Source organism: Oncorhynchus clarkii, chromosome 26 (assembly GCF_045791955.1).
Source record: "Oncorhynchus clarkii lewisi isolate Uvic-CL-2024 chromosome 26, UVic_Ocla_1.0, whole genome shotgun sequence".
NCBI classification, from domain to species: domain Eukaryota; kingdom Metazoa; phylum Chordata; class Actinopteri; order Salmoniformes; family Salmonidae; genus Oncorhynchus; species Oncorhynchus clarkii.
This window is the reverse complement of record NC_092172.1, coordinates 4,488,097-4,504,779: the sequence shown is the minus strand read 5'-3', so window position 1 is coordinate 4,504,779 and position 16,683 is coordinate 4,488,097. Positions and strand designations below refer to the sequence as shown.

Below are 16,683 nucleotides of genomic sequence, written 5' to 3'. Positions count from 1 at the left end.
TATCTGATAGCATGCAACACCCCAAAATGCCTGAATGCGACGTAAACAAAGATTTAGATTAGCCGGCGCTACACAAAACGCAGAAATAAAATATAAAACATTCATTACCTTTGACGAGCTTCTTTCTTGGCACTCCTATATGCCCCATAAACATCACTATTGGGTCTTTTTTTCGTTTAAATCGGTCCATATATACCCAAAATAGCTTTCTATGGAAGCTGTGTAATTCAGAAAAAAACATTGTTTTAAAACGCAGCGTAATTTTTTAAAATTAAAAAAGTTGACGATAAACTTTCACAAAACACTTCGAAATACATTTGTAATCCAACTTTAGGTATTAGTAAACGTTTATAATCTATCAAAATGATTACAGGGCGATGTGTATTCAATAGCTCCTCGTCTTCAAATCAATGGCTGAAAATATGCACTTCACAACATCCTGGCGGAGACCGGAAGAAATTGAATCCAGTTAGTTGGATTTACCAACAAAAAAGTCCCTGGAAAATGACGACAATGGCGACATCGTGTGGAATCTGTAGGAATTGCATGCAGGTCCATAATTAATCTTGTGCCCTTTTAACAACCCATGAAAGTGACGCATGGAAATTATTTTTAGCTTTCAGAGAGCAGTTTTTGTTGCGCTTTTCGATGAAACACACAATCTGTTATAGTCACAGCCGTGATTTAACCAGTTTTAGAAACTTCAGAGTGTTTTCTATCCACACATACTAATCATATGCATATACTATATTCCTGGCATGAGTAGCAGGACGCTGAAAAGTTGCGCGATTTTTAACAGAATGTTCGAAAAAGGAGGGGGTAGACTTAAGAGGGACTGCCGTTTCTCTTTGATTATTTGAGCTGTTCTTGTGATAATATGTACTTGGTCTTTCATCAAATAGGGCTATCTTCTGTATACCCGATACCTTGTCACAACACAACTGATTGGCTCAAACAAGGCACATCTGTTAATTGAAATGCATTCCAGGTGACTACCTCATGAAGCTGGTTGAGAGAATGGCAAGAGTGTGCAAAGCTGTCATCAAGGCAAATGTTGGCTACTTTGAAGAATCTCAAGTATAAAATATATTTTTTGGTTGAGCACTTTTTTGGTTACTACATGATTCCATGTGTTATTTCATGGTTTTGTATGTAGAAAATAGTAAAAATAAAGAAAAAACTTTGAATGAGTAGGTGTGTCCAAACTTTTAACTGGTAATGAACATTTATATACTGCATTATAGACAAGGCTCATCCTATATAACTACTTCTGTACACATCTTTTCTATTAATATATTGTCCATACTGTCTATACACAACACACTGCAACCTTAAAGGTCCTCAATGATTTCACTATTGCCCTTGATTCTAAGCAATGTTGTCCTGCTATTTTTATTGACTTTACGAAAGCTTTTGATATGGTAGACCAGGTATTCCCAAACTAGGGTACGCACAATGCCGTCGGGGGTGCGGCAAACAAAAATGTGAATCACATTTTACATATTTTTTAATAGTTTTTGACTTCTCTTTCTTCACATTTTCAAACAGTCCATTTATATTTTCCAATGGGGCTATACATTTGAGTGAGTTTTTTTTCTCGCCTGAGTAGCCTCATTTCACTACCAAAACCATTAAACTATCTAATGTTCAGCGAAATAACAACACAATGTCAAATACAGGTAGCCTAGTCAAATAATTAACATGCAATCACATTAAACATTACTCACTCGCGGGAAATCCACTAATGGACCGTATGTAGCCAAACATAGCTGCTGCTCATGTTGGTATCTGTACTGATGGCGCAAAAGCCATGACAGGGAGACATAGTGGAGTGGTAAGCCGCATGCAAGCAGTTGCTCCCGACACCACTTGGGTACACTGCAGCATCCACCACCAAGGGAATGCCTGACAGCTTGAAAGACGTTTTGGACACTACAGTGAAAATGGTTAACTTTGTTAAAGCAAGGCTCCTGAACTCTCGTGTATTTTCTGCAATATGTAATGATATGGGCAGTGACCATGTAACGCTTTTACAACATACAGAAGTGCGCTGGTTATCAAGGGGCAAAGTATTTAAACATTTTTTGTAATTGAGAGACGAGCTTAAAGTTTTCTTTACTGACCATAATTTTTACTTGTCTGACCGCTTGCATGATGACGAGTTTCTCACACACCTGGCCTATCTGGGTGATGTTTTTTCTCACCTGAATGATCTGAAAATAGGATTACAGCGACTCTCCACAACTATATTCAACGTACGGGACAAAATTAAGACTCTGATTAAGAAGTTGGAGCTCTTCTCTGTCTGCATTAACAAGGAAAACACACATTGTATGATTTTTTGTGTGCAAATGAACTCTAGCTTACGGCCAATGTCAAATCAGGTCAGGCAAGTACGTTAAGAACAATTTCTTATTTACAATGACAGCCTCATCCCTTTATATGCAGATAATACAGTCTTGTACTCAGCTGGCTCCTCCACGGATGTTGTGTTAAACACTCTACAACAAAGCTTTCTTAATGTCTAACAAGCTTTCTCTACCCTTAACCTTGTTCTGAACACCTCCAAAACAAAGGTCATGTGGTTTGGTAAGAAGAATGCCTCTCCCCCCACAGGTGTGGTTACTACCTCTGAGGGTTTAGAGCTTGAGGTAGTCACCTCATACAAGTACTTGAGATTCTGACTAGACAGTGCATGGTCCTTCTCTCAACACATATCAAATCTGCAGGCTAAGGTTAAATCTAGACGTAGTTTGTTCTATTGTAAATGCTCCTCATTCACCACAGCTGCCAAACTAACCCTGATTCAGATGACTATCCAACCCATGCTAGATTACAAAAAACGTCATTTATAGATTGGCCGGTAAGGGTGCTCTCGAGCGGCTAGATGTTCTTTACCATTCGGCCATCAGATTTGCCACCAATGCTCCTTATAGGACACATCACTGCACTCTATACTCCTCTGTAAACTGGTCATCTGTGTATACATGTCGCAAGACCCACTGGTTGATGCATATTTATAAAACCCTCTTAGGCCTCACTCCCCTCCATTCTGAGATACCTACTGAAGCCCTCATCCTCCACATACAACACCCATTCTGCTAGTCATATTCGATTAAACGGCCCCAAAGCACACACATCCCACAATCGCTCCTATTTTCAGTTCGCTGCAGCTAGCAACTGGAACTAGCTGCAACAAACACTCAAACTGGACAATTTTATCTCCATGTCTTCATTCAAAGACTTAATCATGGACACTCTTACTGACAGTTGTGGCTGCTTCTCATGATGTGTTGTTGTCTCTACCTTCTTGCCCTTTGTGCTGTTGTCTGTGCCCAATAATGTTTGTACCAGGTTTTGTGCTGCTACCATGTTGTTGTCATGTCATGTTGCTACCATGCTATGTTGTTGTCTTAGGTCTCTCTTTATGTAGTGTTGTGGTGTCTCTCTTGTCGTGATGTGTGTTTTGTCCTATATTTTTATTTTATTTTAAATGTTTAGTCCCCGCCCCCCATCCACGCATGCTTTTGGTAGGCCATCATTGTAAATAAGAATTTGGTCTTAATTGACTTGCCTAGTTAAATAAAGGTTAAATAACATTACAAAAAAAAAGTTTATTTTCCAGACTCTGACATTGCACGTTCCGATATTTCTTAATTTCTTAATTTTAATATTGGGGGATTTGTCTGTGTTATCATGTATTACTGCACTGTTGGAGCAAGAAACATAAGCATTTCACTGCACCTGCGATAACATCTGCAAAATATGTGTATGCGACCAATATAATTTTATTTGAGAAAGTCTCTGGGGGGGAAAAATTGCGCTGGTAGCCACTAGATGCAGTTGTAATAAACAGAGAAGTTTATGTTTTCTTCCTACGAATGCTATGACCCCATCAAACATCCGATTCTCAGGACCACTCATGTGTCTTCTGTTTCCCTCCACAATGCCCATGTCACACAGGACTCATTAGAACAGATTGGACAGGACCAGGCAGTAAATCAGACTGGGGGAAAAAGAACATTAACATGAATATGTTTTCTACACAGAAGATCTTTCAAAAGTACTGTCAGGCTGATTTCTAATAGACTGTCATAGCGACAATTAAAAAAACACTGTCCCTTGATTACATAACTTTCTTACATTGTGGAGTTGCAATTTACTTTTAATCAACATGGGGTTGTGAGCCAAAAAAGTTTGGGAACCCCTGGTATACCCACACGCAGGCACACAAACATACAGAACCCACTGATAAGGGTGCAAGTAGGGGGTGAGTGAGGGAAAGGTTATATGTGGGTTGGTCTCCTCCTGTAGTTGTGTAGCAGACAGATACTCCATCTCTCAATTTGTCAGTGATATAGTGTTGCTTGAAGAACCAGTATGGACACACAGCTCTAGCCACTGCCCTAACCCAGGCAGAGTGTGTGCGTACATATGTGCGTGTTTGTGAGCATGTGTGGTAAAAGGTCCAAAGGTAGGGTCTTCAAACAGTGTGGCCAGTCTAGGATCTGAAGAAAGGAGCTATTGGAGAGGAGGAGAAGAGTACGGCTACCGAAAGAGGAGTGTTTAGTTGTTCTGAAGACAATCCAGCTCCACCGAGCAGCACACACTTCCATTCTGACCACGGCAGCGAATAAAAAGGGGAATATGAAGGAAAAAAAAGAGAAACAGGTAGTTAGTTCCATTCTTTTTCTGCATGTTTGCGTATGCTACCATGTGTGAGTGATGCAAGGTGAGGTCAGGGCCGGGATTCAACAAACGTTAAAAGGGCACTTACACTATAGAACCGACATGTGCTGCACTTACCATGAATGGTGCATTATCGGCTGTATAGTATGCTGCCCTATAATGCGCCTTGCATTGAATCCCGGCCTAGGTTAGGGTTGCATACTTTGTTCTTGCAGGTGACACAGCTGTGTGTGTTAGTGTTCCTGTACATACTGCACTTGCAGGAGGTGCAGGAAAAGCTTGCCATTCACTGTGTGAGAGTGTGTGTACATATGTATGTGCTTTTGCGTGCTCCTGTGTGTGTATGTGTGTCTGTGTCAGGTAAGAGATGAGTTGTTATTGTTGTCACCTTGCATTTGCAGGTGGTGCAGGGTGACCCTGGCATGGGCCACGTGGCACTGCTGAGGCGGGTGATCCCAGCGGGGTCCTGGCAGGTCTGCATGATGTCATAGGCAATATTGTCTGCCAGACAGGGGTCAGTGACGCAGTGCGGGCAACATTCGCCCTCCGCCAAGGCAGAATACTTGCACGCCAACACTGGACACGCCAGGGGCCAGCAGTCCACCTCTCCCTCCTAGACAGACAGACAGACAGACAGACAGACAGACAGACAGACAGACAGAGAGACAGAGAGACAGAGAGACAGAGAGACAGAGAGACAGAGAGAGAGATTGGAGGAGAATGGAAGAAAAATAATGGACAATTGTTTGGAACAGTCCCGCTGGACCCTGAGATGACTACTATGGGGTACTATGGCTAGAAGTACAGAGACAAGTGTCTAAGCAGCTCTCTGATGTGAATCACCTGATGGCTGACATAGTGGGATCAGCACTATGGCTTTGATCACCGACATATACTTAAGCAATAAGGCCCAAGGGGGTGTGGTATATGTCCAATATACCATGACTAAGGGCTGTTCTTATGCACGACGCAACGCTGTTTGTACACATGCATATACACACACTCTCATTCAAACGCACACATGTGCACTTACACACACACACATGTAAATAGTGTCAGACATGCACTTTTGCATTGTTGTTTTCTGTCTGCCTGTACACAGACACACATGTAAATAGTGTCAGACATGCACTTTTGCATTGTTGTTTTCTGTCTGCCTGTATACAGCCCTTACCCATGTTATATTGGCCATATAGAACAAACTTCTGAGGTGCCTTATTGCTATTATAAACCGGTTACCAATGTAATTGGAGCAGAAAAAAATAAATGTCAGCCAACCAGCATTCAGGGCTCGAATCACCCAGTTTATAATATCAATTTAATATCACAGGCTCACACTGTAGATTCCTGTCTCTCTTGTTGTGAGTCACTTGAAGGTTTGGCCATAGCCTACAGTAGTGATACCTGCGTCTAAGGCCTTAGAATGTCTTTCTTCCTTTCTGATGACACTTGAAGGCTGGCTGGGCAAATTAGAGTGGTTGTCGGTGCCATGCTGATTCTGGGATCTTTGTTTTCACGGCAGCATCGCTTAGCTAATTGCACAGCTGTCAGAGCCCGCTAATTATCAGGTCCACCAGAATAAGGTAATGCACATGCACACACACACACGCAAAGATGTCACAAACATTCACAAACGCAGGTGCACGCACGCACGCACACACACAAAGCCTAGGCCACCAAAAATATAATTGTATTTCATATCGAGATGGTAACATCTGCTTTTTCTTCGGTTATCAGGCTCCTTTACAGCCCGTCTCATTAGCATGCAAGGATCTGCTTTGTTTCCTGGTAGCCATAATAATTAGCTGGGTGGTGCTCATGAAAGACACGCAATCAAGATCAGAGGAGACCGGGTGTATTAGCTGCTATATAAAACGACGCAAGTTTCGAGACTTGGGGCTTTACAGCTAAAGTGATTGCACAGATTTCTTGCCACTGCCTAAATGTTGAATATTTGGGGCATACAATCATCGCAGCTCTGCAGATTTTGTTGAGAGGATACAGAATCGATTGACCATTTGTTTTGGTATTGCCCTCCGGTAGCCCTGTTTCTGGTCTCAGGTTCAGGGATGACTGAAATAGCATAACATTAATCTAAAATTTGCCCCTAGAAATAGCATTATTGGGAGATCTGGAGAGACCTGGTTCGTCAATTACTAGCATTCTAATACTCTTAGTGAAAGTATTTATCTTCAACTCACAATCTGTGGATTCTATTCAAATAAAATAAAATCTTCTAAGTCACATGCACCGAATACAACAGGTGCATTACTTACTTATTCGATTAGATAGATAAATTGTATGTCAGAGCATAGTTGAAAGACATATGGTGTAGAAATCCGAAGGGGGTGGCTAGCAGAGATAGGTGGGATGGGCTGAGGGAAGCTGAGGGTTTGGATGTGGAATTGGAGACAAGTGGGAGTTGAGTTGTTGGGCTGGAATAGAATGACGGTCAAAGATAAAATAAAATAAAAATAAGTCAAAATAAAACAAAACAAAACAAAATGTAAGGCTGGTAGCCTGGCGGTTGGGAGCTTGGGAGATTGGGCCGGTGGCTGATAGTTTGCTGGTTTTTGACCTTGTGGAAGATCTGTCTCCGTATCCTTGAGCAGGGCGTTGACCCTGGTTGCTTCTGTGGGTCTTTCTGGATGGGAGTCTGTTAGATAACTTAATGTAATGTAAATGTTGAGCGTCTTCACTGCAAGTAGATTGTATGTTTTTTATTTTTATTTTATTTGTTTTAATTTTTTTAATTTTTACCCCTTTTTCTCCCCAATTTCGTAGTATCCAATTGTTGTAGTAGCTACTATCTTGTCTCATCGCTACAACTCCCGTACGGGCTCGGGAGAGACGAAGGTTGAAAGTCATGCGTCCTCCGATACACAACCAACCAAGCCGCTGCTTCTTTAACACAGCGCACATCCAACCCGGAAGCCAGCCGCACCAATGCGCCGGAGGAAACACCGTGCACCTGGCCACCTTGGTTAGCGCACACTGCGCCCAGCCCGCCACAGGAGTCGCTGGTGCGCGATGAGACAAGGACACCCCTACCGACCAAGCCCTCCCTAACCCGGGCGACGCTAGGCCAATTGTGCATCGCCCCACGGACCTCCCGGTCGCGGCCGGTTACGACAGAGCCTGGGCGCGAACCCAGGGACTCTGATGGCACAGCTGGCGCTGCAGTACAGCGCCCGTAGATTGTATGTTTTAATATGGAAAAAAAAATATCAGAGGAGACGGGTGCGTGTGTGATCAAGAGAGTGTTTGTGTATAACAAAGTTCACAAGAAGCATACCAATGTGTGTGTGTGTGCGCATGTCTGTGTGTCTGTATGTGAATTCAAGCATGTGTATATGGATGCAAATGCCTGTGTGTGTGTGTGTGTGTGTGTGTGTGTGTAGATACCAGGCAGCGACACTGCTGGCAGCTGTAGATCCAGGAGTCTCTGCTGTTGTACAGTGTGTGTCCACTCTGGTGCAGACATTGGCTGGACTTTCTGGAGTCACACTCAGGACAGCAGAACAGGTCTGCCTCAGGGTCCACACAGTCACACTCTCTCCTCCTGCAGAAGGTGCGCCCGTCCTGGGGACAAAGTAAATGCATAGGAATACAAAGGAATGTCAAGGCCATGGCCTGGGTCGGTCCAGCAGTCTATGCCGATGACTTTGGATCATGTACTATGTACGCTGTGAGAATGGGTTTGACCCCAAATTTAAAAGAATCTAAATAGTTAAATAAGCAAATAATCCTCATTCCCAGCAGGTCTGGAACTTTGAGGCCTTTCTTCCAAATGTGTAATGAACTACTATAATCAGGCCAGTTACATCCATCCACCCACAAAGTTTGTAAGACTGCAGTTATGTTGTACAAATTGTAATCTTGGCTGGTTTTGCTTGTAAATACTTATACAGTTTGATTACTGACATTTTAATATTTTTCTAGTGATTTCTTAAGTGCACATACAAACACAGACACACAGACATGAACACACATTGGTATGCCTCCTACCCTAACTAACTGCCTACAGTCGTATTTAAACAGTTACACTCACTCTTCCTACAGAAGGCTATTACCATTATAGAGGAAAATACACTTCATTGAGCAAGGCCATTTCCAACAATACTGATTACAATTTGTCATTGATGTTTTAAGAGGAGTGTTTTTAGGAGGTTATGGTTTTGTGTTGGATATCTGATCAAGGCCATGGGCGCAACTCTTTCTACAGAGATCCCAGGCTCTTTATCAGTGAAAACGTTATGATCCATTTTACTGGCCATACTGAGCCCTTGCTAGCTTGGTAATGAGCACAACAACCTTATATAATTTAAAAAGGCAAGTCAGTTAAGAACAAATTCTTATTTACAATGACGGCCTACCACAGCCAAACCCAGGCGACACTGGGCCAATTGTGCACTATGGGACTCCCAATCACTGCCAGACGTGTTACAGCCAGGATTTGAAACCAGGGACTCCACTGACACCTCTTGCACTGACTTGCAGTGCCCTAGACCTCTGCCATGCAATATCATTCCCATTGTGTGCATTGTAACAATGTTATGGAATAGCCTTGAAATTAGGCATTTTACAGCAATATGCTGCATTGTTTTATTGACCAAATAAATGCAGAGTTTGTAATGTTAAAAATGCACAGCTTTCAATAATGCAAACAATCTCCAATTCAATACAGAATAATATATTTTGGGGCAACCACCCTAAAAATCACCCTTTCTAGGAGTTAAAGAGTCGTAGTCTTTACCTGAGAAACGACTTAAGGTTGACTGGAATACCTCTGTGTGTAATGTAGTTTTATTCAGCTTGACATTATTCTCACTGCCTTAGACAATTCCAATTAATATCTGAGATTTTTCCCGGCAGGGTTTCCAATGCAAGGTTTACATGCTCATGCCTATAGCGATTGACAGCTAAGCTGCAAAAATTTTCACCTTGTTCCCAATGTGATTGATAACAATGTCAAATTGTAAACAATGGAAGGTACAAATATATACTTTGTGGTAGGCATATACTTAATACTAAAGCCTGGCAAGTGTCATGAAAAGTCTATAATTAGCATTAGCTTGCACTATTCTGATAAAATCTCACTAGTTCATGTTTACTTGATTAGTTACCCAGTGAGCAAAGTTACCTTGGAAAGACATCTAAAATACATATTTTCCAGATGTTGAAAACTGTAAGGGTTTTCCTCCTCCTCTTCGTCGGAGGAGGAGGAGAGGCGAGAAGGATCGGAGGACCAAAGAGTTCATGGTTTTTAATATGAGAAACTAAACATGAACACAATTACAAAACAACAAACGTGGCAAAACCCGAAACAGTTCTATCTGGTGCAGAGAACACAAAGACAGGAAACAACCTCCCACAAACCCCAACACAAAACAAGCTACCTAAATATGGTTCCCAATCAGAGACAATGACTAACACCTTCCTCTGATTGAGAACCATATCAGGCCATACATAGAAACGGACAAACTAGACACACAACATAGAATGCCCACCCAGCTCACGTCCTGACCAACACTAAAACAAGGAAAACACAAAAGAACTATGGTCAGAACGTGACAAAACAGGTTAATTTTCATTTCTTAATGTAAGTTGAAAATATATATATATATTTTTCTCCCAAAATGTTATTCCAATTTAAATAAAATAGGGCTAACTGAAGATTGCTTTATACAATATTTATTATTTCTCCCAACTGTCACATGCACTTAAGTTTACTTTTTCAAAAGCTTTAGAACTGCTAGTAATCATGTTCAAAGGTTTTGGACCAACAGAAAAAAATGACAGTAACAGTTACAGAAGCATGTGATATGTGGTTGTTTATCTACCTTAGTTGAATGCACTGACTGTAAGTTGCTCGGGATAAGAGCGTCTGCATGAAGGCGAAACTGTAAATGTAGAAGTCAACACTTGCAAATCACACTGGTTATTATTCTAATGAGTTGGTAAAGCTCTTAGTTCTGGTACCAATCCTCATTCTTTCTTCTCTTAACACGTAGAATTTACCCAGAATTGGTCAGAATTTACCCAGAATTGAGCATCTGACCAATTAAACAAGACTTAAGTTCTGGTTTAACCAAGATTACGTATCAGCTATATAGAAATCTGGTGCCTGATGCCACAGTTGATGGATGACATGGCACGAAACCATTGGTTGATGAATGCAACCTCTGGGCAGGGGGACACAACCCACATGTGGTTGGTCCAGACCATCTGAACTAATCATAGACATCTATGTTTCACAAGTTTGTACAGCACAGTAGAGTACAGAACAGTCGAGTTTAGTTCAGTACAGTAGAGTATAGTACAACAGAGTACATTATACTGTACTGTACTCTACTTTTCTTTACTGTATTGCATTGTGATGTACTCTGCTGTGCTCAACTGTATTGTGTACTGTGCTGCCCAAACTTGTGAAACATTAATTTCTATGATTGGTTCAAATTTGGTCCAGACCAGATCTGAACCAATTATAGACGTCTATGTTTGGGCCTGTGGACGTTGAAATCAAAACCGGTCCGGACCAAATCTAAACCAAACATAGGTTCAGATTTGGTCCGGACGTCTGTGAACATTTTAAATCAAGGCCAGGGCAGACAGACCAAATTTCACATGAAAAATAACATTCATGGACATTCGTGCCGGACTGTGCTCAATGGGTAGTTAGCATATCAGTAGCACATCAGTTGCATGTCACACACAAGTGAGATGTTTGTGCTGGAGATTTTCAGATCAGGTGTTGGAGCCTTATAAAGAAATCCAGGCTGTGAGACCCACTACACAAATCAGGTGTTGAAAGTCGTGCAGAGAGCTGGGCTTTGGCTACAAGATCTACTGCAGAGACACAGAACCTGACAAATGCTGCAGCACAGATACCTGAGGCTAAACAGAGACAGCAGCCGAGGTACATGGACCTCACTCGCAGTCCTCCCTTCATCCCTCTCTTTTCCTCTCTTTGTTGCCTGTACTTTTTGTCTCAAGTTATATAATATAAATTATTATTATTATGTCAAACTGTGTACTCCTCCTCTCTCTCCATTCACATCTTTCAGTGTTACGCCATCTTCTTCTCCCTTTGTATTTCTCGGTGTCATACAACTTCTCCCCCCTCCCTCTATCTCGTGCTCAGTTGTAGCTCTATCTCACTGTCACTCCTACTCCTTGCTCTCTCCTTCAGTGACAATACTGCAGGTGTTTTTGATCTGAGCTGTGACATCCTCATCCACAATCAGATAGTACTTCTCAGGCTGGGATTCAATCCAAAGCTTGTTATGGAACTGCGCACTGGACAGCTGACAATTTGACTTTTTAAAAGGAATTCACACTTGAGCCGACAGGCGCAGCGTTTACCATGCGATCTCTGCAAACTCTGGAAATTGCCTTTAAAATGCGTATTAACGGCTGTCCAGTGTGCTGCTATACAACGCACTTTGGAATGAATCCCGGCCTAAGTCTCAGGGCATGATACAGACGATTTTATGAGAAGACCGATTTTCGGGATGTCTCAGCATCTGACAAACGTCAATCTAGCTCTGTCACCTTTCAACAAAAACGTGGAAGTGCGGCAGATGCGGAGGATTGAGATGAACCCAATGCAAAAAAACATCTCTAGCTTAAGCTGACAGATTTTTATGGGGATTTCGTATTATGCTAATTAGATTTCCATGCGAGTGCAGACATCAACCTTAGCTAGTTTGCTACTTAGGCTAATTGAGCAGTCCTAATTTTGCCACTCTTCTTTAGATTTAGTCTTATTCATTTTAACTGAAATCTCATTAAGTATCAGTTACATTTTTGTCATCTGAATAGATTTAGTCTAGTTATTGTCGAAGCAAAATTTGTCAACTAAAGGCCCTTTCATTTTAGTCACATTTAACTTATAGTAAACATAAATAATTGACTTCCATGTGCACAAACATACATAGCCTTGTCCTGCATCACATCCTATTCTCTTCCTAACAGCAGAAATATGACAAACATATATAAGAATAATATTATACAAGACATGTCTGGCCATTGTTTTCCAAAAGTAGAATGGGAGCTGATGACTTTGAATGGAAGCTAATGACTGTTCTACCCATTGATGTGGTTGAATCACTAAACCTTGAGTCCGAATCAAGTCCCAAGCCCCCTGTCCTCGATGGTTGAAGTCCAAGTCCCAGTGTTCGAGTCCTGGTCCAAGTGCTCAAGTCTGAGTCACTGGCTCCACATGAACTCAATAACGTTATTTACCCAGTCAGATATAGCATAGTGGCAAGAGAAATTGAGTCAATGAATTGTTTTCTATGCCTTTTCCCTTTTTATGTGCAACCAAATGTTTGCATATAGGCTACTGATGTTACCAGGGTCACATTCAGTTGAAAAACATTCTTGAACGTTGCAGATAGAAATTCCATGAATAGAGACGATGTTATTCCTTATTCATCATGTCAGGGTCATGTTTATTCTATATAGCATATTACTACCTGAACGTTCCAAGCCGTTGCCTCCCGCCGAACGCGTTCCACGTTGTTAGCTATAGACAGCTAATGAGGTAACATGACTGAACAGTGTAGCCTAAACAAATTATTAATGGTCTGGTCCGCAAGTAGCCAAGTTTTAGAACGGCCCACGATATGTTTTATGAAAGCACAACAAAATAAAAAACTTAGTGCCGATATTATGGGTCCTAACTTTTGAACGGTAGCCAAAAGGCTAGAATCAAGCCATTTTCTGTGAGGAAAAAAGAGGGAGTCTTGGCAACGGTGGCTACATAGTCTGTATATGAAATGCAGTTTGAAAAGTGGGAGGGTTGAGCGTGACAATAAATTCAAAGGCAGACTACTTTTCTATAGTCTACACTAAGTAGAGAAAAACATAGCTAGACTGCTGTTTTATTATTAAACTCAATTCTGCTATTGTTTTTTATTTCCTAATGCAGCTTGTGTTTCTTAACCAGGCAAAGGTTAGCAAAATAGAAGGCTGGTGTGACTGGTTAGCTAAGGTGAAGCAAGGACCGCCTGCGCGATGTGTATAATTGGAGGCGGAGCCGAGTCTGTCAGCCCACACTCCTTGTATCAATCCAATTTATTTATAAAGCCCTTTTTACATCAGCAGATATCACCACTTCATTGCTCCAGACCAGCGCAAGGGGGAGTTAGAGCACTGAATATGCTTTTGGGTTCTACTGTTTCTCTGACTGACAATGAATGGGCAACATAAACCTAAATAGAAACTGGTAATTGTGCACGACTTCAGTATTACTTACTAAAACTGTTGTTACACTAAGGTTTTTATTATTTTATTTTATTAGGATTATTTTGCTATTGCTGTAGTCTGTAGCCCACTCCTAACCAGTTACGTTGTACAGTGCCTGAGTGGTGCAATGGTCTAAGACACTGCATAGAAGTGCAAGCTGTGTTGCTACAGATACTAGTTCAATACCCGTGCCGGCCTCGACTGGGAGACCCATGAGATGACAGTAGGCTTTTGATTTCCCTCCATCTAAAAACAGAAATAAATAATTCTTAATAACAAAACAGATTTATTTACAAATTAGTAACAATGTCTCACCCCATGTTCAAGAATGGCCTTTATCGCGCTCATTTTACATTATCTGAAAACAAAATCATGTACAAAATAGATTATTTTTAAACAAAGCGATTATTAAATAATTTATAATTATATAAAAGCCCCTTGGATATTATCACAGATATATTATTAACCCTGTTATTAGCAGGACAATATATATTGGTCATGGTTCCCGAGTGGCGCACAATGGGATTGCCTTGCAATTCTCCAGCTGTCTCCACTGAAAGCGCATGAGGTTCAAGGCACGAGGGCAGGGGCCACAGGATGGGCCGCAGAGCCGCGCACAGAAGACGGACCTAGTCCATGGGGAAGGGAGGAGGAGGAAGGGAGAGGGGGGCTGGACCCCCAACCCGCCACACTGGGTAGCACAGAGCAATACTAAGGGGCGCACTAATAATGGAAACATTCCCGCTGTTCTTAGTGCCAGTCTGCACGTTCAAAATAAACAATGTAACTAATAATGCCATCTTTATGCTTTCATTAATAAAATAATGATAAAAATAATCTTTCAAAATGATGATGTTTATTTAGTTATGGATCCATAATGAATTACTATGGGAATAAATATCACTGAATTACAGAAATATTGGAACAAAGTTGTCTAATGAAGGTAAACAAATTGTTGCTTACTGGAAAATACTCTTTCAAATACAGATGGTCACGTCGTACAGCGCCATTATGGCTATTAGCAGGTAGCTGGACAATAGGGGGAGAATTCTAGCGTCAAGTGTATTTCTTAGTTAGGTTGGCCGTGATTGGTTGCAATTTCAGGTTAATCCAACAGAAATGACCGAAATAACCCTCAAAATATCGTTATATATCATCAAGTTGATGGCACAGTCATATAGCCCGGCACCTACATAAAGCTGAGTGACACACTCATTCATGGCTTTGGATCAAAATAAATAAGTACCAACATTCTTTCTGATAATCTTTAATAAATACATGTTTTGGTTATCCTGACCTGGACACCATGTACAGTATTATAATAGCCCATCATGGGCTACTAACAGGGCAATATACAATACCTTTACCAACACCTCTCTGTATTTTGATACTTTGTGCTTCAAATCCTATTGCTTCTAACTTCAATATGCTACTTAAATAAATAAGACCTACACCACTTTTAACAGCACATTACTCAACACGAGTGAGACTCATGTCGCGTACGGTAGGCCTACAGTATATAGAAAATTAGGACGTGACTCACCGCCAATATTTACATATAGAGGATTGAAGGATTCTAAATTAAAACCGAAAGCCGCCTCATCGGTCTCCCGGTGGCGGCCGGCAAGGGTATCAAACTGCACAGGGGACCCTACTCCCGACGGTCACATTGTACAGCGCCATATTTTCCCTTCCACCCTAATGGAAACCCAGAGGGTTTTTTCATTTTTTCTTGGAATAAAAACACCATAATATTAATCAAATTAATTAAGCAACATTTCTTAAAACCAGTCCCATATAGTATGTTCTTACAAAAAAGGTTTTAAATTCTCTAGTACAGCCACAATTGAAGGCTTGTAAATGCTTCTCAAAGATGCCCTCTGGTGGTCAAACTAACACTAACTAGCATTAATTGTACCAGTGGTTGGCACTTAAATAAGGTGCATAGGATTCTGCGCCACCGCGCAAGCTGTGCTGCAGTACATTGCAACTTTTAAAGGACGAACCACGGGCTGTGTTTGCTGGGTGTGAGGTGTCCTTTCCACTGATCAACATGACTGCGCTGTGCATCTGTGCTGCTAATATTAATTGTGCTTATCACTGAAAAGCTCCAAATCTCTCCAAAAATGATTGTCCAGTCCATTTAGTAGTCAGATTTTAGTCGCATAGTAAATTTTGTCTCGTTTCAGTTAACTGAAATTAATGTATTATTTGTTGTTTAGTTATATTTTTTTCTGGGTCTATTTAGTCAGTTATAGTCTCGTCAATTGCCACTGAAAAATAGGTGTTTGACGAATATTTTTGTCACTATTTTTTTTGACGAAATTAACACTGTAATTGAGGCTGCAGTGCAGGCGCTTTCTAATCCTACAGTTACAAATAACAACAACTCCATTCAGAATATTTAGGAGCAGCCTATCTGTTGGCTCTTGGTCGTTGTAGCCTATCCTTCTACTTTAACTTTTCATTCCATCGTTTTAATTCCATCTTCAATTGATTAGATATTTCCTAACTATTGCCACACACAGAGGCTCTATGACTATAGCCTATTGCCTGATTTATGACTGGCCAACAACGACAACAAGCCACATGTGCCACTCTCGTGAAAAGCAAGAGCATTAGCATAAATAATACAAAACCTCACTCTCTACTGCAGCAGTCCCGTTCAGGTCTGTATCGGTCCTTCCAGACAAGTCAGTTACAATTACGCATACCTGAGAATCGTGACAACCATATCAGATC

At 41.2% G+C, this 16,683-nt stretch overlaps 1 protein-coding gene across 1 annotated transcript in view; it reads right to left on the bottom strand.

The window, feature by feature from the left end:
- Positions 1 to 1,514: 1,514 nt before the first annotated feature.
- LOC139384527 (protein kinase C-binding protein NELL1-like) overlaps positions 1,515 to 16,683 on the bottom strand; it is a 366,687-nt gene continuing 351,518 nt past the window's right edge. Inside the window, exons 18-20 of the mRNA XM_071129356.1 lie at positions 8,095 to 8,271; positions 5,078 to 5,302; positions 1,515 to 4,617 (exon numbers count right to left, since the gene is read on the bottom strand). Coding sequence (XP_070985457.1) covers positions 4,567 to 4,617; positions 5,078 to 5,302; positions 8,095 to 8,271 — 453 coding nt within the window. The 3' untranslated portion in view covers positions 1,515 to 4,566. The remainder of the gene's footprint in view (positions 4,618 to 5,077; positions 5,303 to 8,094; positions 8,272 to 16,683) is intronic.